Here is a 23,214-nt window from a genome sequence, read left to right as displayed (position 1 = left end):
ACTTACCTGTAAAATGGGGATAATCACACTTACCTCCTATGGTGGTTGTGCGGATTCAATGGGATAGTGAGTGCAAGTCGCTTAGCAGACTGATCGGCTCACAGTAAGTGCTCAGTAAATACTCTCACCAGCCATGGTTCATTTCAGTGCTAGCATTCTATATTCCTGATGAAAAAAAATGCCGCTGTTGAGGGAGTTGGGGAGTGGAACTTTTTTTTTTTTTGAATAATTTATTTTACATGTTGTTGTTGAGAATGTACACAGAAGAACAACCAATTCAACAGTTTCTACCTATGCAGTTCAGTGACATTGATTACACTCTTCAGCTTGTGCAATCATTCTCACCCTCCTTTTCCAAATTGTTCCCTCCCCCATTAACAAGTAGAGCAGTTTTAACAGACATTGGTTCCCTGTTTTAGCCCTTGGCTGACAAGAGGGTTAACCCCTCCAAGGCTCACTTTCTGGAAAGTGAAGATAATAATCGCAGCAATTTCATGAGGTTGTTGGAGTGATTAAATGAGATAATTTATGCCATGTCATGGTGGAATTCAATAGAATATTCCAGACACATGTAAGCACTGAGTCAGTGGAGCTGCTGCAGTGGGGGTGTGGTGGTGAAGATGATGATGGGGGTGGGGATGGTTCCAACCACGGACCTACCCTACATTGGTTGATCATTGGCGATGTGGACCCAGAAGAAGAAGAGCTAAAGGCCTTGTCAGGAATTCTGAAGACTTGAACAGAACCCTTACCCCTTTCCCTTTGGCCTCAGCCATCTTGAACTCTCATCTGAGACTTAGTTCCTGGGAGGGCAACTTGGAGAAGTAGAAAGAACTTGAGCTCCCAGAAGTCAGGAGATCCGGCTCTGTGTGACCTTGTTAAACTGTCTTCCCCTCTCCAGGCCTCGGTTTCCCCATCTGTGAAGAGGGAAGTGAGGCTTGAACTCAGTGTTATAGATCAGGGCCTCTTCCATTGCTAAAGTTCCAACACAGGGCTCTATGTTCCACCATGATCTCCTGGACAATGACAGGTTAACAAGAGCCAGGAAAAGAGTCAGGAGGGTGGGACTCCTTGGGCAGCTTAGCAGTTGTAACTCTAGGCCTGTTTTCCTGGTCTGAATAAGAAGAGAAGCCGCCGTGATATGAGCATGCCAGTAGGTACATCACATGCATTGCTTCATTTGACATGCACCCTCACAGGTAGGTAGGATCGTTATACCCAGTTCACAGAAGAGCAAACTGAGCTCAGAAAAGTTAAGACTTGCCAGAGGTCATACAGCTAGTTAGAGACAGACTTGGGACTTCAATTTAGGTGTGTTTGCTGCCAAAGTCCATGCTTCTCCCTGGGGTACACCTTCCTTTTTGGTCCTTTTGGGAATTGGCTTGTCAACAGCTTTCCACACAGCCCCTTAAAATCCACCATGAAGATAAGATACCAAGTCAGATATAGTGATGGTTATTGTATTAGTTCCCGAGGGTGGCGATAACAAATTGCCACCAACATGGTGGCTTAAAACAACAGAAATTTATTCTCTCATAGTTCTGGAGGCCAGAAATCTGAAATGAAGATGTCAGCAAGGCCAAGTTCCCTCCAAAGGCTCTAGGGGAGAATGCTTTCTTGATTCTTGTAGCTTCTGGTGGCTCCAGGCATTGTTTGGCTTGTGGCTGCATCGCTCCATTCTGTGCCTCTGTGGTCCACTGCCTCCTTCTCTTCTCTGTCTCCTCTGTGTCTCTTTTAGGGACATTCATCATTAGATTTAGGGATCACTGGATAATTCAGGGTGAACTCAACTTAATTACATCAACAAAGACCCTTTTTTCAAATAAGGTCACATTCACAGGTTCAGGGGGTTAGGACATGGACATATCTTTTGGGGGGCCACCATTCAACCCACTACAGTGGTCGCTGTGTCTGCTGAGTCCCAGGCCCACGAAGTGGAGGCACAGGGAACAGGGAATTTCCGGAGAGGTTTAGAAGTCAGAGGAGAAGACAAAATTGTAAGCTGGGGATTCCAGGCTGCTGTGTTGTTGGTGATGCAGCCAAATCCCACCTGGGGGTTGTATGTGTGACAAGGGGGTGGGTTGGCTGATGTTCCACCAGCAGTGATGCCAGGGAGGTAAGAAACACTGAAAATCATATGGGTGATTGTTATGATTTGAATGTGTCCCCACAAAATATGTGTTGTAAATCTTAGCCCCGGTAACTGTGGATGTAATCCTATTTGGGAATAGGGCTTTCTTTGTTATGTTAATGAGGACATATCAAGTGTAGGATGTGTCTTAAGCTGATTGCTTTTGAGATATAAAAGGAACAAATCAGACACAGAGCAAGCAAGCACACAATGGAGGAAAGATGCCAGGTGGAGGTCTCCAAGGAACACCGAGAAGCTGAGACAAGGATTTTTCCCCAGAGCGAACAGGGAGAGCCTCTACTGGAGCTAGTGCCCTGAATTCAGATTCTTAGCCTCCTCAACGGTGAGAAATAGTATTTCTGTCACAGCAGCACTAGGAAACTAAGACAGCAATGCAGCCAGCCACGGGGCAGGGCCACATCTGGAACCCTGTCCACAGACGCAAGCACTGCTGGCTGGGGCATATGCCTTCATTAATGGATTTGAGGTTATGGATCCCACAGAGAATGGATTTGGCCTCACCTGCCTGGAGAGGTGGAGAAGACAAGGGCCTGAGTACTGTCTGTGTGCCTGCAACATGATATACCTGCATCATCTCAGGCCCTCCATTAACCTAAGAGGGTGGTATCATCTTTATTCAGATAATCACACTCATGCATGCACGGGGATAAACCAAGATGGGGGCTCCAATCTTAGTTTGTCCTCATGCATTCTACTAATAGAACTGAGCGCTCACTTGTATTGACTCACTTAGGTCTCACCACAGCCCAATGAGCTGTGTACTATTACTGCCTCCATTTCACAGAAGTCATTTTCCAATATGTGGAAGGAGAGGGTTGGGTTTAGATTTTGTGGCTCTGTAATCAGAACTAGGAAAAATAGTGGTAGGTAAGAGGGAGGCCGTCTTTAGCTCAAAGTCTTTATCCTGTGAGCTGTCCAAAAATGGGCTGGATTGTGCCTACAGGTGGTGAGCTCCCTGTCCCTAGATGTATTCAAGCAGAAGCCGAGCAGCCATTTGTCTGGAGTGCCTTAAAGGGAATGCCCTCACTGTGAAGGACTAGAGACCTCTGAGGTTCCGTCTAGCTCTAAGATTCTAGGGCTTTTTCCCAAGGAGACCATCAGATAGTCACATGCACAAAGATGTTTATTACAGCATTGTTTATAATAGCAAAAAAGCAGAAACAACCTACGTGTCTTTTAATAGGGGATTTATTGAGTAACTTTATTAGCTTTAGTATCTATAGACTAGACTAGATCCAGCCCATTATCTGTTTCTGTATGACCCTCAAGCTAAAAATGGTTTTTCATTTTTAAAGGGTTGTAAAAAAAAAAAAGAAAGAACAAATAAGAATGTGTGACAGAAACTCTATGTGGCCTGCAAAGCCTAAAATATTAACCTATTTACTATCTTTGAATATTCCATGGACTGCCAGAAGAACAAACAAAACTGTCTTGAAGAAGTACAGCCAGAATGCTCCTTAGAAGCGAGGATGGCAAGACTTCATCTCACATACTTTGGACATGTTATCAGGGGGGACCAGTCCCTGGAGAAGGACATCATGCTTGGTAAAGTAGAGGGTTGGCGAAAAAGAGAAGACCCCCAACAAGATGAATTGACACAGTGGCTGTGACACAAACATAGCAACAATTGTGAGGCTGGCATAGGACTGGGCAATGTTTCATTCTTTTGTACATAGGGTCGCTGTGAGTTGGAACCGACTCGATGGTACCTAACAACAGTGACAACACCAACATTTACTCTCTGGTCCTTTATAGAAAAAAGATGCTGACCCCTGGAGTAGAATACCAGTCAACCACTAAAAATGATATTAATTTGTATCTATGGATATGGAAAGATGGTCACAGCATCTTTCAGATGAAAGAAACAGGTTATGTAACAGTATTCAAGCAAGATTCACTTACATAAAACGGTATATGTGTTTGCACGGAGATGTCTGTAATGGTGATCTATAATTTTAACAGTGGGATTTTAAAATTTCTTTATTAAATGATTCTATATTATTTGAACATTTTATAGTGATCATCTTTTACTTTTTGAGATCTCAAAAAGCATTTGGGAATAAAATTAATTCTAAATACTCCAGCGATCCACACTGTTGGGACTAAAATCTGTCTGATTTGGTGCCACAGGTCATTGTTTTTGTTTTTAGGTCTCTTGTCCCTGCTTCATCCCCATGGGCTGTGTGCATAAGTGGAAAACCCCCTCCGTTTGGCAAAAAGCAAATTAGCTACCTTGGATAGATAATCTGACGAAACGTTTCTCCCCACCACTGACAGAGCCGAGTCACTTCAGATTCAGGGCAAACAGGGTCAGGCCCATGTGTCCTTCAGGGGACCTGGATTGGTCTGGGCTAGGGGTGTGGGTGGGGAGGGAGATAAGGAGGAAGACACGGAGAGAAGGAGAAGTGGCCTATTTTGAGCTGTTGGGTCTCTGACTGGTCACCTCTGAGGACGAGGGCACCTTGACTCCTCCTTTACTGCCGCACTCACCCAGTGAATGCCTTGTCTACTTTGTACCCAGCCTTGTGCTGAGTACCGGGGTACGGCATGAGGGAGACATGGTTCCTTCCTTAAGGATACCCCTGTCTAGCATGGAAGACAGACATGTCATTGTTCATTCCTTAGGTCAACAAATGTGCATTGAGCACCTGCTTTGTGTTAGGTACCACTGTAGATTCTAGGCTCATGGTGGTGACCAAGACAATTGCAATCCCTGCCCTCAGGGAGTTCATATTTTAATTGTCAGAGCTAGGATGTGAGAGGCACAAAGAGTACTTAGGGTCCACAGGAAAGATGCTAAAACTGAAGTCAAGAGGAAGACCCTGGGATTCCGGGAAGGAGCACAGTAGCTCTAAGGTTACATGTTTAGGTTTGAATCTCAGCTCAGCCTCTTTCTGACTAGCAATCTTGGGCAAGTTCCTGTACTGCTCACTATAAATTGGGGATGTTGTTAGTTGCCAGTGAGTTGATGCTGACTCATGGTGACCCCATATGTGCAGAGTAGAACTGCTCCATAGGGTGTTTAAGGCTGTGACCTTTCAGAAGCAGATTGCTAGGCCTGTCCTCCGGGGCACCTCTGGGTCTTTTGGTTACTAGTCAAGTGCTTAACCGTTTGCACCACCAAGGACTCCATAAATTGGGAATAATAAATACTATCTATCTCATAGGCGTAAGAAGTCCCTGGGAGGCACAAATGGTTAACGTGCTCGGTTGCTAACCAAGAGGCTGGAGGTTCGAGTCCACCCAGAGATGTCTCGGAAGAAAGGCCTGGCAGTCTACTTCCAAAAAATCAGCTATTGAAAACCTTACGGAGGGCAATTCTCTCTGACACATATAGGGTCACCGTGAGTTGGAATTGGCTCCACAACAACTGGTTTGGTTTTGGTTTTTTATTCCCCATGGGGTGCTGTGAGGATTAAATGATATAAAATGCCTAGCCTAGTGCCTAGCACACATTAAGTGTCCAACAAATGTTTATTATCTAATAAAAAACAAAACAAAAACACCTACCTGACAGGTGTAAGGAGTTTGAGAAAAGCCTATTGTTTAATGCTGTTGAGTTGATTTTTGACCCACAGCGACCCCACGTGACAGAGTAGAACTGCCCCATAGGGTTTTCTAGGCTGTAATCTTTACGGGAGCAGATTGCCAGGTCTTTTCCTCCACAGAGAACCCACAGGGTGGGTTCAAACTGCCAACCTTTTGGTTAGCAGCAGAGTGCTTAACCGTTGCACCACGAGGGTTCCTTGGGAAAGGCCTGGCATATAGTTACTGTTCATAAATACTGGTTGCCACCCTCTTGTGACTGAAGGTGTACATTTTGTTCTGAATTGGCCCCTCCCTCCTTGTTGCCCGATTGAGGCCCGTCATTGTGTCAGTGACATTGTTCTGATGTTTACAAGTCTGTCTCCCCCCAACCCCACCTGAGCTGTGAGCTGCTGATGGTCGCCAAATCCCCAGACCATAGCAGGATGTAGGAATGTGTGAGAAACGGATGAATGTTATGGAGTCAGCCCACCTCTGGACCAGTTCACCCCACCCAGTCCCCCTCCAGATATGGCCAGTGTTTGACAAGCTAGCATAGGTGGCAAGGAGGCTGGGGGACAGCAAACAACACAGCACAGACCCCAGTGGAAACCATATAGATCTAAGTTTGAATCCTATCACTGTTACTTCCTAGCTCTGTGTCCTTGTAAACCATCTAACTTTGCTCATCTGTAGAATGAGGTTGGTACTAACACTCAGGATTGCAGTGAAGATGAAATGAAATCATGCATTCGATGCTTTTGGCACGGTGCCTAGCACATGAAAAAAAGACACTCAGAGAATATTGCTTAAAGAAAACAACCTATCCAAAGCTGTCCGGCCAGTCCCATTGATGCCTTGTACAAAGGAGGGAACGTATGACCTTCTGGGCACCAGGCATTACGACATCAGCCAGTCTGACCAACTGCTCTGCCTGTGCCTGTGGAGAGAATTCTCACTAGGAGCTTACTTGTCAGTCTGCACGCAGGTATTCAGCTGAGAAGCATGACTCTCCAGAGGCCCAGGAACGTGTGTGGATTTAATGTGGCCCCTGATTGTGCTAGCTGAAGTGGTAGGAGGCACTTCGGTCACAGAAAATTTTCAATCTCCATTAAATTGAAAGAAAATTAAGAAGGGTGGTGATGATCCTCCCTGCTGATGAGGCTTGTTTGACATAAGATGAAACGGGCTTAGGGCTCTGTCTTAGTTATCTAGTGCTGCTATAACAGAACTACCGCTAGTGCATGGCTTTAACAAAGAGAAATGTATTCTGTCACAGTCTAGGAGACTAGAAGTCTGGATTCAGGGTGCCAGCTCCAGGGGAAGGCTTTCTCTCTCTATCGGCTCTTGGGGAAGGTCCTTGTCATCAATCTTCCCCTGGTCTAGGAGCTTCTCAGCCCAGGGACACCAGGTCCAAAGGGCATGCTCCCCTCCTGGTTCTTCATTCTTGGTGGTAGGAGGTCCCCCTCCTTTCTGCTCACTTCTCTTTTTTATATCACAAAAGAGATTGACTCAAGATACAAGCTAATCCTGTAGATTGAGTCTTGCCTCATTAACATAACTGCCTCTAATCCTGCCTCAGTAACATCATAGAGGTAGGATTTATAACACATAGGAAAATCACATCAGATGACAAAATGGTGAACAATCACACAATACCGGGAATCATGGCCTAGCCAAGTTGACATACATTTTTGGGGGACACAATTCAATCCATTACAGGCTCTGAAGCAAACATGCTTGGCCACTTGATGCTTCATACAGAGAAAGCCTCACTGAGGAGTGAGAAAGATGCTTTCATGTGTGCTGGCTCCTAAACAGCATGATTGCACTGAAATTACCAATGAGGAAACAGGTTCAGAGACATGAAGTGATTGCCCAAGATCACAGCTAAGAATGCTGAGGAGCCAAGATCTGAATGTCTCCGAAGGATCCTATGATCGTTAAGGTTGTGTGTGAACTTGGCTGGGTCATGATTCTCAGTGGTTTGGCAGTGATGATGTAGTATGGCAGTGGTATAATGATGTGATCACCTCCATGATGAGATTTGATATAATGAGATTACCTCCATGATGGGATCTGCTGTGAGTAGCCAGCCAGTTGAAAGGGAGTTTCCTTAGGGGTGTGGCCTGCATCAATATAGGTGAACTTTCTGGCAAGGCTCGTGGGCTTTTGCTTGCTCTGGATCCTGCAGTTGGCTCCTGTTCATCTGACCTCCGGTTCTTGGGACTTGAGCTAGCAGCCTACCTGCCATCTTGCCTGCAGATCTTGGGATTCATTGATCTTCACAGCCTGTGAGCAAGAGCCCTGCTATCTGACATGCTGATCTTTGGTTCACCAACCTCTGCAGCTACATGAATCGGAAGAAGCCTCCAGCCTGACCCATGGACTTGGGATGTTCCAGCCTCTAAAACTGCATGAGCCATTTCCTTGATATAAATCTCTCTATATAGATATTTATATGCTTTACAGGTTTTGCTTCTCTAGACAACCCAGCCTAAGACACATCCCCTCACCCCACTCCTGAGCTTAGTAAATAAACGTAGTAACACTTCTTGATTATCCACAATTAAAAAAGAAAAAGAATCAGACACCAACAGTGGGACTTCTGGGGTTAGAAAGTAACCGATCTGTCTTTCTAGAAAGCTCATTCTCTCTCCCACTCCCACTGTGCCCCCCATCCAGCCTCCACACAATAGTCAGAGTAATCTTTTAAGAAACACACATAAATCAAACCACATCACTCCCTTGCTTAAAATCTCCAATGGCTTCTCGTACTCAAAGTCTAAACTTCTTGCCATGGCCCAGAACCCTTGAATGATATGGCTCCTGCTGACTTCTCCCATTCCAAGTCCCATTGCTCCCCTTCTGGCTCACTACCCTTTAGTCACATTGACTTTCTGACCATTACTGCAGCTCATCACACTCTTTCTTGCCACAGGACCTTTGCACATGCTGTTCCTTCTGCTTGGAACAACCTTCCCCCTTCTCTTCACATGTCTGACTCCTCATTCTTCCCAACCTGGCAGAAATGTCACCATCTCAGGGAAGCAATCATTCCAATCTAAGCCAGGCTCCCTCCAGAAAAACTCCCTTATCACACCCACACACTGGGTAATCTCCATCACTGTATCCTGTTCTTATTTTTCATGGCAGAGAGGTAATAGTGAGTAGGAGAAAGATGTGGCAGTCTGCTTCCATAAAGATTACAGCCTTGGAAACCTTATGGGGCAATGATTCTCTGTCCTACAGGGTCACTATGGGTCAGAATCGATTTTTTATACATTTATTAGTGCAGCAATTTGTTCAATGTCTGCCCCTTCTTTAAGGTCATAGGTTTCAAGAGGGCATACTATTATCTTCATTCCTGTATCCCTAACTGTGCCTGGCACATGCCAGGTGCTCAATTAATACCTGTGAACAAATCTCAGCTTATAATAGATTTGCATTCCTTGACCTCTACATAACTGTGAGAGGGAGAGGAAGAAAGAAGGTAACAAGTACTGAGGGGCAGGATAGCTAAGTGGTTACCAATTATTGGCATTAGACTGCCTGAGTTCAAATCCCAGCTCTGCCACTTAGTAGTCATGTGCCCTTGAGCAAGTCACTTTACCTCTTGTGCTTCGGTTCTGCGTTCTCTAATAGATATCAACACATATTTGGATGATGGAAAGGAACTAGAAGAGGATTAACAAGCTGAACAGGGTTGAGTTGTGGCACTGAAAACAGGGCACAGGATTGGTTATCTATAGAGGGAGCAGTGAGACTCTCAGGTCCCCTACCCTTGTACCCTGCATAACCAGGCGGCTACCCCTCCACCCTGTAAGAGGTGAAGTTTTGGTCCCTGGAGATGTTAACCTGGAAGAACTCTGGATTCAGGGCCAGAAGACACAGAAGGGGTCAGAAGTGAGACACCAAGTGGAAAATGGGGAGACTGCTGGACCCTTTCACTATCCCTGCTACCAGAATCCTGACCGCCAGAAGTGTGCTGCTAGGCAGGAGATAGGAGAGTTCTTTTCTGAAGGCCCCAGAGAAGAGACCTACAGAATTTGGTATTCAGACATCACCCTGTGTAAAAGCCAGATCATCGATCAGTCGCCCTACAGTGAAGGCCACCAGTCAACAGGGCCCTGCACTGATACATACACAGAGCTGCCAATGGATTATTCAGTGCTTCACTAAAGGGTGGCACAAATGGTTTGCATTTAACTACTAACCTAAAGGTTGGTGGTTAGAACTTAGCCAGTGGCACTGCAGAAGAAAGGCCTGGCGATCTGCTTGCATTAAGATTACAGCCAAGAAAACCCTGTGGAGCAGTTCTCCTCTGTAACATGTGGGGTTGCATGAGTTGGAATTGACTCAACTGCAGCGGGTTTGGTTTTGGTTTACTAAAGGATCAACCTTTAGTCAACAATCACCAGATATTTGAAGGAAGTCTCAAAGATAAAAGAGGGAGACCAAAGCAGACAGACAGACAAACAAAAACATTTGAAACAAGTAGACAATGCACTGAGCAGAAGAAAAAGAAATTAGTATCTTCAGAGAGTTAAGAGAAGATACTTTATGAAATAAGATGCTATAAATGTTATATAATAAAGGAATAATCACAGAAGAAGAAAGAGCACTGGGAAAATAAAACATGAGAGTCAAAATTAAAAAAAAAAAAAGTCAGTAGAAGGGTTGAAAGATAATGAAAAGAAAATTTCCCAGAGGGTGTAATAAAAAGACAAAGATGGAAAATAGAAAAAGTAAGAAAATTAGAGGATCAATCCTGGAGGCCCAATATCTGCCTAATGGGTTTTCCACGAATTCCAGAGAAAGCAGAGGGGAGAAAATTATCAAAGAACTAATGTGACTTGGGGGACATCAATGTCAATTGGCATAAAAATAGTTCATAAAGACAATGTTCTACATCCTACTTTAGTGAGTATCATCTGAGGTCTTGAAAGCTTGCAAGTGGCCATCTAAGATACAGCTATTGGTCTCATCCTGTCTGGAGCAAAAGAGAGTGGAAAAAAACCAAAGACACAAGGGAGCAATTAGTCTAAAGGACTAACGGACCACATGAACCACAGCCTACATGACCCCAAGACCAGAAGAACTAGATGGTGCCTGGCTACCACTACTGACCGCTCTGACGGGGATCACAATAGAGGATCCTGGGCAGAGCAGGAGAAAAATGTAGAACAAAAATCAAATCCATAAAAAAGTCCAGTCTTACCAGTCTGATAGAGACTGGAGGAACCCTCGAGACTATGGCACTAAGACACCCTTCTAACATAGAATTGAAGCCATTCCTGGAGACCACCTTTCAGCCAAATAACAGACAGGCCTACAAAATAGACAATAACACCCGAGAGGGACGAGCTTCTTATAACAGTTAATTATATGAGACCAAAGGGGCAACATCTGACCAAAAGCAAAGACGAGAACGCAGAAAGGGGTAGGAAAACCAGGTGAAAGGTAATGAGGAACCCAGGGCAGAAATGGGGAGAGTGCTGACACATTGAGGGGGCTGCAACCAATGTCTTGGAAAATTCTTGGAAAAATCATTGAATGGGAATCTATTTTGCTCTGAACTTTCACATGAAGTACAATAAAATATTTATAAAAAATAATAAATGTGAGGACATTTCATACTGAAGGACATGAATCTTCAGACTGAGAGGGCCCAATACAAATAAAAAAGAGCCACTGTAAGGCACATCACAACAATTTTTCAGAATACCAGGGTTAAAGAGAAGGTCCTGGAAACTTGTGGGGAAGGGGAGGAGGCAGATCACATACAGATCATCCAGAATGAGAATAGTTTCAGACACCTCAGTGGCAAAATTGGAAGCTAGAAAATGACAGACACATGCCTTCACAGTTCTGATGGGAAATGATTTCCATATACAGCCAAACTATAAATCAGAAATGAGAATAGAATAAAGACATTTTCAGACATGCCCGGGTATAAAATTTTTACTTCCTTCTCACAAGAGGAAACCCTGGTGGCACAGTGGTTAAGTGCTATGGCTGCTAACCAAAAGGTCGGCAGTTTGAATCCACCAGCTGCTCCTTGGAAACTCTATGGGGCAGTTCTACTCTGTCCTATAGTGTTGCTATGAGTCGTAATCAACTCGACGGCAATGGGTTTGGTTTTTCTCAGGAGAATGTGCTCCACCAAAATGAGTGTGTAAATCCTAAGGGAACTGAGCAACCGCAGTACTGGGGTGATCCTGGAGGAGCAGATGAACGGTTCCTACAGGGTGTTCTCTATTCTGAAATATACCTCGTCAAGTTAGATGAGAAATATGTCTGCCACGTAACAGAGACAGATGTGAACCACCAGCCCTTCAGAATCATCCACAAGTACAAGAGTTGGCCTCGGGAATTGTTTTAGCTCTGGGTTGACAGAGAATCCAGGGCCATGCTTTCTGGGGTTCCTCGTCTCAGGAAAAGAGGCAATTATTAACTCCAGGAAAAACAAAAATCTATACTAGAAAACAAATTAATTAGAGTACAGCATTTGGCTCAGCAGTGGACATCTACAAGGTCATAAGAATGTAAACTCTGAATAATGATTTAGCTAAAAGTTGTGCTAAAACTATGTTGGGAGGATGGGGAGAAGAAAGGGACTTGGGTAATGTAAAAAGAGTTAACCCTTATATGCCATAATAGGGAGTTGTGGTGGGACATTACTATTGTTCGCTAATATCTGGTTCTTCCTATTTCTGGGCACATAGAAGACTGTACTTCTCACCTCACTGCAGTTGGGTGGGGCCACGTGACTAGTTCTGAAGCTTAGATGACCCTGCATCTGTCTCTTCTCCCTCTGTGGTGACTGTGGAGGCCTTGGGTTAAGATGGCCAAGTCACAAGGTTGAAACAGCCTGGAAGTGCCTCATGGAATATAGTTGTCTTGGAGACCTTGAATGGACTCTACAAGAATGAGAAATAAACCTTTATCATTTAAGCCACTGAGATTTTGGAAGTGTTTGTTACTGCTGCATAACCCAGCTTAACCAAATACAGACTTCAACAGATACTATCCTAAAATTGGTAAGTCATGAAATAGCCATTTAAGCATATTATTTAGAATGATGGAGATAATCACTAGAAGAATAGCCAAAAACATTACAAGTGGTTGCCTCTGGGGAGCAGGACAGGGGAATGAGGAAGGTGAAGCAAGAGGACAACTATTTTCATTATAGTACTATATGACTATTTCCGTTGCCATCGAGTTGATTCTGACTCCTAGTGACCCTACAGGACAGAGTAGAACTGCCCCATAGGGTTTCCAAGGAGGGGCTGGTGGATTCGAACTCCTGACCTTTTGGTTAGCAGCTGAGCTCTTAACCACTATGCCACCTGGGCTCCTGTATTACCTTGGCAGAAATACAAATTTATAGCAAGTTATATACATATATATGGTTTGGAAGGATCCCTACTAAACCATTACAGGGGCTGTCTCTTGGAAGGGTGCATGCTAGACAGAGCATTTGAGGAACCACATACAGGTGTGGCTGGACATGGGGAGGCACTGTGGGAAAGGAGGCTACCCAAGCGGTCAGGAGCCTTGAATGCCAGTCCGAGGAGTTTGATTTTTATCTAGGTCAGTGTCTTAGTTCGCTAGTGCTGCTGTAACAGAAATACCACAAGTGGGTGGCTTTAAAGAAAGAAATTTTTCTCACAGTTCATGAAGCTAGAAGTCTGAATTCAGGATGTGGCTCTTGGGAGGGAGTTCCTTCTTTGTCTCAGCTTCTGTAGCCTCCACGTTCCTCTGTTCCTTGGCTATTTTCATGTGGCTTCTATCTTCCCCATTTGTGCTTGCTTGTCTCTGCATCTGTGCAGAAGTGATTAGGTTTAGGATGCGCCCTACACTGATATGGCCTTGTTAACATAATAAGAACCAAGAACCCTATTCCCAAATGGGATTACATCCATAGGTATAGGGGTTAGGATTCCAACACATATTTTGGGGGGACACAGTTCAAGCCATAACAGTGGCGATGGGGAGTCATGGAAGGATTGTAAGCCGGAAAGTGTCCTGAGCAAATGTGCTTTTTACAATGAACATCCTGACTTATGTGGGTGATGAAGTGCAGGAGAGAGGCTTCGGGTGGGGCAAGCAGGCAGGAGGCTGCTGCAGTGATCCCTGTGAGAGCTGATGGGCCTGGACTCAGGCATCCAAACAACGTCTATTGAGAAGAGCCCTGGTGGCATAGTAGTTAAGAGCTCACCTGCTAACCAAAAGGTCAGCAGTTCAAATCCACCAGCCACTCCTTGAAAACCCTACCAGGCAGTTCTACTCTGTCCCATAGGGCTGCTATGAGTCGGAACCGACTCGACGGCACTTAACAACAACAACATTGCTAGGCACTATTGGTAGGCCAAAGGAGACGTGGTGGTACAATGGTTAAGCACTCGGCTGCTAACCAAGAGGTCAGTGGTTCAAACCCGCCAGCGGGTCTGTGGGTGAAAAGACCTGGTGGTCTGCTCACATAAAGATTACAGTCTAGGAAACCCTATGGGCCAGTTCTACTCTGTTCTAAAGGGTCACTATGAGTTGGAATCGACTCGACGGCACACAACAACAGCATTGGTGGGCTTGATGATACAGTAGGGAACAAAATGGACTAAGACCCCTGCCTTCAGGGAGCTCACTTGGGCGAGAGGGACAAATGAACAAAAGAAGATAAATATGCCAGGCAGTTGGTTTGTGCTGTGAAGAAAAATGGAGAGGGGGCACTTTAGATAGGATGGCAGGGACAGCGTCTCTGAGGAGATGACCTTTGACTAAGGTCCTGAATTAAGTGAAAAAGCAAGCCATGAAAACTTTGGGGGTCCAGGGTTCTAGGCAGAAGGAGCAGTAAGTGCAAAGGCTCTGAGGTGGGAGTGGGCTTGGCCTGTCTAAGGAACAGCAACAAGGCCAGTGGAGCAGGGGGCACATTAATCAAGGCGGAGGTGCTGGGAGCTGAGGTTGGAGAATTGGTCAGGGGCCAGCTGGTGGAATGCAGAGAGAACTTTGGGGAGCAACTGGGGTCTTGAGAGCAGGGGAGTGGCATGATTTGTCTTGGGGCTGGAGAGGGGAAATCTGAGGAGACCTACAGGACAGGTCTTGGTGGTTGGTTTGTATAGAGGGTGAGGGAGAGGGAGGCCTGTAAGGAGAGGATCCTCGGGGGCTCGGCCTGGCAGACAGCACTGTAACGCTCATCCCTGCCTGGACCAGCTAAGGGAGCTTCATCACCTACTTCCCAGCACCCCAGCCCCCTCTGGGAATTGAAGGATCCTTCACAAATCAAAATAGCAGGCAAAGAACAGCCTCTAATTGTTCTGCGTAAGAGAAGAGAAATTAGACGAGTCAACTGTGGGGTGAAGACCGCCTCCCACACAGCTGTGATCCCGTACCCCGCTGAAGACAGACTTTCTGAGACTTGCAATTCTGCTGTCTCCGAGCAAAACTTTTTGCTTCTCTAGCTGCAGAGCAAAGGGCAGCTATTTTGGGAGGGAATGGGACAGCTGCTGGCCCTGGAGGACAATAAGTGAGTTTGTTTTAAGACCAAAAAATCAGTCATTTCATGAAAGAACAACCTTAGCTAACGTAGAGTTTGCTCAGTCGTTCAAAACGTTTTGAGGGCACTCACCTCAAGTGCCCAGGGCTGGGTGTGGTATCAGGGGGTTTCTAAAGGAGTGGAATCACACGGTGTGGCACCATCCTGTGTAGTAGGGTAGAAAGGTCTGGGAGTCAGGAGGTCTAAGTGCTTGCCTTGGCTCTGCCACTGTTGCTGTGTGACCTTGGGTGAGTCATGCTGCCTCTCTGGTCCTCAGTTTCCTCATCTCTCCCCAGTAAGGGTTTTAGGCTACATAAATGATTCTAATTTTAGCGTTCATAAGAATCACTTGGGGTGGAGGGTGTTGTTAAAGACGAAGATTCCCAAGGGCCCCAGTACCAGAGACTGATTTAGCAGGTCTCGGTGGGGGTTGGGGGTTGGGGTGGAGGGGGCAGGAATCTGCATTTCTAACAGGCTTATCAAGTAATTCTGAAGGGAGTCCTTGGACCACACTTTAAATAAACCACTTCCCTCGATTTCTCATGGCCCTTCCTGCTCTGAAATTTGATGAGTTGCTTGTGTACCCCATCTGTGGGTTTCCCTGACCATTCCAGGGGCATGAAAGAAGTCCTTACCCCTGCCTCAGTGACCTGTGTGTTGTTTCTGTGGTGATCACACCTCAGGTGACAGTCTGTTTTGGTGTGTGCAATTTCCTGTAAGTTCTCGGTGTCCAGCCCTGGCCCTGGCACAGCAGGGGCCCCAAACAAGGGGCCGGCTGTAGCACAGACATCTGTGTGGCAGCACAGAGCATGGAGGGGTGATGGGGAGTGTCAGCTGCAGGGGGCTTGGTTTGCAGGCATCTGGCAGCTTGAACACCTGAGCTCATGCCCCAGTTTGGATGTGTGACACTGTCAGCTGCTCCCTTCCCTACATCACTGTGGGTAGGGAGGGGAATGCACTGATGCTGCTACAGAGGAGCAAGCCCAGCTACATGTGGATAAGGTATGGATGGGACCACAGGGTGGACTGGGAGCCCTTGTCTCCCATGGGGGACACCCAGGGGTTCTAAGGCCACATCTGGTCTGCCAAGCAGAGTCCCTTTCCAAGCTGGCCAGTCATACTCCCAGAAGGTCAGGCTAATGGGCAGAGGCCAGAGGGTCAGGTCACTCCAGTCTAGCCGCCAGGCTTCAGTGTGTTTGCCATATATATTGATCTCAGGGCTAAGTGCTTTATTATCTCATTGAATTTTCACAACCACAAGTGAGGTTAATACAAGTATCATTTACGGAAACTGAGGCTTGGAGAGTTCAAGTTACTAGCCCAGAATCATTCAGCTAATAACGTAGTGGTGTTAGCTGCCATCAAGTCGGCCTCCGACACATGGCAACCCCATGCACAACCAAATGAAATGCTGCCCAGTCCTGTGCCATCCCCATGGCTGGTTATGGATTAGACAGTTGTGGTCTGTAGGGTTTTCATTGGCTGATTTTTATAAATAGCTTGCCAGGCCTTTTTTCCTAGTCTGGAAGCTCCCCTGTAACCTGTTCAGCATCAGAGCAACACACAAGCCACCACTGACAGATGGGTGGTAGCTGCACATGAGGTACATTGGCTGAGCATCTAACCCAGGTCTCCTGCATGGAAGGTGAGAATTCTACCACTGAACCACCACTGCCCTTAATAAGTAGTAGAGGCAGGATTAGAACCCAGATCTGTTTTCCTCTGGAGCCCAGTTTTATCTTTAAGCATATTGTTTAGTACCTATCAGAAGATACTTCTTTCTAATATATACTTTAGATACCTTCTGCCAAAGTTACTTACAGCCAGAGAAATCCTTTTGCATCTGTTGTAGGAGAAAGAACTGATGCTAAATCAGATAGTTCAAGTCCCACTTCTATCCCTGACCTTTTGTGTGGCCTTGGGGAAATCACTTCACCTCCCTAAGTTTAATGGGAAGCTGAAATCTATGAAATGGAAACAATTATACTTCCTTCCAAGGTACACTAAGATGAAGACAGCCACCAACATCTACATCTTCAATCTGGCCTTGGCGGACGCATTGGCCACCAGCACACTGCCCTTCCAAAGTGCCAAGTACCTGATGGAGACGTGGCCCTTCGGGGAACTGCTCTGCAAGGCCGTACTTTCCATTGACTACTACAACATGTTCACCAGCATCTTCACACTCACCATGATGAGTGTCGACCGCTACATCGCTGTCTGCCACCCTGTCAAGGCCTTGGACTTCCGCACACCCGCCAAGGCCAAGCTGATCAACATCTGCATCTGGGTCCTGGCCTCAGGTGTCGGCGTGCCCATCATGGTCATGGCTGTGACCCACCCCCGGGGTGAGTGAGTGATGAACCATAGCACAGGCCACTGACCACAGGAGGCAGCGCATGGGCCTCTGTGGGTTTGCAGGCCATTAGTGGGGTGGGTGTAGGTGGCTACTGGTGGAGGTATAGATTGCTAATCAATGAAAGTATGGATGGCTGGCCAGTGGAGGTGTGGATGACTGGCTGAAGGAGGGGTTGTGGCTGACCAGTGTAGACTGTCACTCTGGCCAAAGGGAAGTATGGTTGGCTGGCTAGGGGTATGTGGATGGCTGGCTAGTGGGAGTGTGGATGTCAGCCAGTGGTAATATGGATGGTTGGCCAGTGGGGGAGATGGTGGTTTACTGTTCGGAGGATGAATGATTGGTCAGTGGTCATATGGATTGCTGGTCAAAGGGAGTGTATGAATAATTGGCCAGTGGGATTATGAATGGCTAGTCCATGTGCATGTAGGCAGTTGGCCAGGAGTGTGTGGACCACTGACCTGTAGGGAGATGGGTGGATGGCCAGTGGGTGAGGGTGTCACAGACCAGTTAGCGAGCAGTGGAGGCCACAAGCTTTGTGGTCACAACCCAAACTCCTTCCACCCCTATTTGAAAACCATTGGCTTATATGACCAAAGCACGGCCTAGTCTTCTGCAGAGAGTGTATAGACAGATGCATCTCCTCAGAGTAAAATGGTAATTATTTTAGTAATTACCTGTATTAATCGAGGTAGATGCTGTAACAAACAGTCCCCAAAGCTCAGTGGCTTAACACAGTAGTTTATTTCTCACTCACATCTGTCAAATGTGAATAAGAGGAGGAGGAGCTCTATTCCACATAGTCATACAGGGAGCTAGGCTCTAACTGATGCCTTTGTAATCTTCCATTGGCTTCTCTGCATCTGGCCAGCAGATGAATATGGAGAGAGAGTAGGGAGAAAGCACACCCACTCTTAAATGTTATGGCCCATCCCTTCCTAGTGATAGCTGGTTGCATGGCCCTGACTGGATGTAAGGAAGCAGGAAAGTAGTCTAGCAGGTGCCAAAGACACTGGTGACTAATTAACCCATATGAGCCACACTGTATCATGGGATGTTTAAATGAGTTAATATGTGTAAAACACTTAGAACAAGGCCTGGCTCATTGTTAATAAATAGCAGCTGTTAGAATGATTAAGCCTGTGAGGTTAGGCAGGGCAGGGACTCCTACCTCCATTTGACTGTAAGGAAACTAAGAATCAGAGATGTCAGGTGGTTTACTTAGGGTCACACAGCCAGGTATTTGGTGGAATTTGGACTAGAACTCAAAGTTCCTGCCTCCAAATCTGTGGTTGCTTCTGGCCCCAGTGTGCATGAAGGTTTGCAGAGGGATGATGCTAGAGAAGAAAGCAGGCTTGGTGGGTGGTAGACTTATTGGCCACTCTTGACCCTCACAAGGGCAGAGGCCCCACTGCCCTCACACAGTCCCTGAGTCCTGACTCAGCAGCCAGGCCTCATTCCTAACTGTCAGCCTTCAGCTTACGGGCTATTAATTGCAGCCCTGCTGGGGGCTGGACCAAATGGGCCTCCTCAGTCCACACACACACACTCCCCCAGTGTGTACCATCGGCACTTGTTGGTTCTGTATGCCACTTGCCAACTTGGGCAAATGTTGTTCATCTGTGGACCTTGTTTAGCCCACTGTACAATGAAGGTCTTGGAGTAAATGGTCCCTAGGGATCTTGCTAGCCTGATGTCCAGTAGACCCACTCTGTCTGTGGGCTGAGGGTGTGGATCCCCAACCCTCTTCTCATAACTCTCAGACCCCAAATCCATGGTTGGGCTTCTCAAATCCCATAATTCCAAGAGATCTGGGGAGTCCCTGGGCCAGCTGCAGCTCTGCATGGGAATCCCACAACATCCTCTAAAGTGCTCATCCAGCCCAAACCCACACTCGAGGAACCAGGGGAGCTCATTCCATCCTGAGTGCCCGTCCTATCTCTGGACAAGTCTGTCTGGCTATCAGAAAGCTCTTCCTGACATTAAGCCGAGATCTGCCGCCCTGGAGTCTCTCTCCCACCCTGGCCCTAGCCCTGACGTCTGGGCTCCCACACGTGTCTGTCCCGCTGCCCTGTGAGTACACCGAGTTTGAACCACACTGTGCTAAATGCTTTACCTGCCTTAGCCCATGTAATTCTCACAACAGCCCTGTGTTGTGGAGGTACTGTTACTCCCACTTGAAGAGGTTGAGTAATTTGCCCAAGGTCACACCACACAGCTAGTAGGGCCTGAGTCCTGATTTTAACCCATGCTGTTTAAGAAAGTCGATCGTAAGCTGATCTTAGCGGTTGGAAATGGGTGGGGTGTTTTGAGTTATCACAATGACTGGCATTGTACTGGGCTAAATTATAATATTTCTGCTGTGCACAGACATGAGCTTATAAAGGGGCTGGGAGTGCACCTTAGAAGGGAGACCTCCCCGATGAGGGCCAATCTTGGTGGGTCTCTAAGGAGTCTACCAGTGAGTCTAGCAGGTGCAGAAACAAAGGAGAACATTCCAGGCAACAGAACAACAAAGCCCTGAGAAGGCTGCTGGACTTAACCAAGCCAAGAAGAGTGGGTAAGCCGGCAGAGCCCTTTAGGTGCACAGACCCCTCACGCTGTGTCCCCGTCTGTTTGTTGCTGACCCAGACGGAGCGGTGGTGTGCATGCTGCAGTTCCCCAGCCCCAGCTGGTACTGGGACACGGTGACCAAGATCTGCGTCTTCCTCTTCGCCTTCGTCGTGCCCATCCTCATCATCACCGTGTGCTACGGCCTCATGCTGCTGCGCCTGCGCAGCGTGCGCCTGCTGTCCGGCTCCAAGGAGAAGGACCGTAGCCTGCGGCGCATCACGCGCATGGTGCTGGTGGTGGTGGGCGCGTTCGTAGTGTGCTGGGCGCCCATCCACATCTTCGTCATCGTCTGGACGCTGGTGGACATCGACCGGCGCGACCCGCTCGTGGTGGCCGCGCTGCACCTGTGCATTGCGCTCGGCTACGCCAACAGCAGCCTCAACCCTGTGCTTTACGCCTTCCTCGACGAGAACTTCAGACGCTGCTTCCGCCAGCTCTGCCGCTCGCCCTGCGGCCGCCCGGAACCCGGCAGCTTCAGCCGCGCCCGCGAGGCCACGGCCCGGGAGCGGGTCTCCGCTTGCACCCCTTCCGACGGCCCTGGGGGTGGCGCCGCCGCCTGACTAGGCGGAGCTGGCCCCCCGCGCGCCCCGCCGGAGTGGCCTGGCGGCCATACCGAGTTCTAATGGGGGTGCGGGCCACGACCTGGAATGGGGCAGTGGGGGAGCCGGAGGCTAGGCCGCCAGACAAGGCCTCTGTGTTGGAGAAGGGGGCCGGGCTGAGATGAGACGAGACCGCGAGACTGAGGCCCTGTGAGCGCAGAACGGCGGGGTGATGCCTCTGTGCCAATGGTCTACGGCTCTGGGAAGGAGGAAGGGAGCTAGCTACTCTAGGGGAGTGGGGCCTGGGGCTCTAGAATTGGGCCGCGAAAGAGGGTCGCTACGGTGGGGCGGGGCCTCAATCTTGGGACATTCAGTTAGGGTCATAGCCCTGAGTTCTAGCCAGGTGTGGAGCTCATAGGAGTAGGGGTCGGGCCTGCAACCTGAAAGAGCTCAGCTGCCCAAGACCCAGGAAAGGGCGGTGGTGGAGAAGGTTGGATTACGTGGCAAGATTGGGCCTGTGTGCAGTGGGGAGGGGTGAGATGGGGCCCGTGTGCGGTAGGGTGGAGCCACAACTTTGCGGTAGAGTCCCAGCCCCGATTTCTAGCAGGGTGTGGGGCTCACTGCAGTTCTGGTCCATCTTGGTATCTTTATCTTTAAAAAGAGAGAGCAACTATATACAACTCTTATCCCCTTGGCTGACATTTCCTTGGAATGGGCGGGATCTCAGCATCCTGGTCGTCCCCCCAGCACTGCATCCCAGCGGTGCACGGGACAGGACAGTGAGGCAGGGCCACTGGTTCCGGGATAGGGTAGCAGGACAGAGCCTCAGTGGGCTAGGGTACTCAGTCCCCAGTTCTAATGGGAGACCGAGGCTCCAGAGGCAAGCAGCTTGGAGGCCTCTGGGCTGAGGAATGGTGGTGGACTGTGGTTCGAGAATGAGGCAGATCAGTGAGTCTTTTACTTTGGGCTTGGGTCCTCAAGCCAGAGGGTGGGTGCTTTTCGGGGGTTCCCATGGCCTTTGCTTCCTTGGCTCAGGCACTCAAGGACAGGACTATGGATTTAGAGCCCTGTGGATGGTAAGTGGCACCTGGTGCTGGGTGAGGGTATCAGAAGCACCAGTGGGACTCTCCCTCCTCCTGGTCTTGGGCCTCTGATAGGTACTTTGAAGAAATCCTCTGGCACTTCCCCCAACACCTGGCTGTGCCCAATGTGTCCAGTAGGAGCTAGCACTGCCCACATGGGGACCTGACTTTGAAGGAACTGAGGGATGAAGTCTTAAAACTGCAGCGCTGGCATCAACTTTCGCTCCCCTCTCCCCTGCTCCTAGGTTCCCTGGTTTCTCCAGGTTCCCCACCTGCTCTGGCTGCCACATTTAAGCTGCTGAGGGCGGGGTCCACCCACAGCTGGGCATAAGAGTTTCTTCTTCATTTGCCTGGGTTTTTATTCAGGCACTCCCAGATCTTTGCTTCCTCAGATATCAGGGTCTGTCCTTGCTCCCTGTGCCTCCCCCATGTCTCAACACTCCCCTCCCCAGCCTCAGTCATGTACCTTTGACTCCCTATTGAAGCAGTGTGCTGACATTCTTGTAAAAACAAATTTAATTTCCTTTCCTTTCTGGGACAGATGGAAAGAAATTGACGTCTTTGTCTCAAACAAAAAAAAGAAGAAGAAGAAGAAATAAATGTACCTCTTATTCTTTTGACAGTCATTTCCTTGGAACAAAAGCCTTTCTTGTCTGGGAGGCCGTCACTCCAGGGGGGGTTGAGCAGGGGGTGGGGTCTCAGACACCCAGATGGGCTTTGGGCAGATTGGGGACAGGGATGCCCTCAGTGGGCAAAGCACAGCCCCCTTCTCAGGGTGAGGTCCCAGAAGCACTAGACCTAAGAGTGGTCTTCCTCCTGAAAATGTCTCCCCTGGGGCCTGGGCAGCTGGGGCAGTGCCCAGCACTCAGATCCAGCTCACTAAACCACCTTGTTCTGGAGTCCCAGACCATTAAGGTGTCACCTTCACCACCCAAACGATGACCATAGAGACCTCTATGTCTGAGGAGATGGGTGGGGAACCAGCAAGGCAGGGGTCACTCCTGGATGCCCCTCTCCTGAGACTGCTGCTGCTAATGCTTTGGGGAGATGGCAGAGAAAGGGGGCATTTTAGGAACCAAGAAAGCCTCCCGAAGGAGGTGACACTGGAGCTCAGGACAGTTTATTCTCTTTGTGAGGACTGTGTCTCCTTCGACCCCAGCCCCCAGGACACGCCTGTCTCCAGGCTGCTCTGAGCCCACTCACTGCCATCTCCTGTGGCTATAACATAGCTGGCTGCCTTTTAACCACTCCTGATAGATCAATTTGTCCTGGAGTCGACAGGGACTGGGTCCAGACCACATGTATTTGAGGTAAAGCAAGCTTGTCACTACTCAAGTGGGAGGCCTTACACTACCTGATTTTAGGACCTATTTTACTGCCACGGTAGTCAAGACAGCCTGGTACTGGTACAA

At 48.0% G+C, this 23,214-nt stretch overlaps 1 protein-coding gene across 1 annotated transcript in view; it reads left to right on the top strand.

Moving 5' to 3' along the window:
* Nucleotides 1-20,759, top strand: part of OPRD1 (opioid receptor delta 1) — a 37,197-nt gene extending 16,438 nt beyond the window's left edge. Inside the window, exons 2-3 of the mRNA XM_004377022.1 lie at nt 17,211-17,560; nt 20,200-20,759. Of these exons, the coding sequence (XP_004377079.1) occupies nt 17,211-17,560; nt 20,200-20,741 (892 nt within the window). The 3' untranslated portion in view covers nt 20,742-20,759. The remainder of the gene's footprint in view (nt 1-17,210; nt 17,561-20,199) is intronic.
* Nucleotides 20,760-23,214: the final 2,455 nt, after the last annotated feature.

Source organism: Trichechus manatus, unplaced genomic scaffold, assembly GCF_000243295.1.
Source record: "Trichechus manatus latirostris isolate Lorelei unplaced genomic scaffold, TriManLat1.0 scaffold00048, whole genome shotgun sequence".
Lineage (NCBI taxonomy): Eukaryota > Metazoa > Chordata > Mammalia > Sirenia > Trichechidae > Trichechus > Trichechus manatus.
The sequence above is the reverse complement of the archived record's forward strand: the minus strand, read 5'-3'. Positions and strand labels throughout refer to the sequence as shown.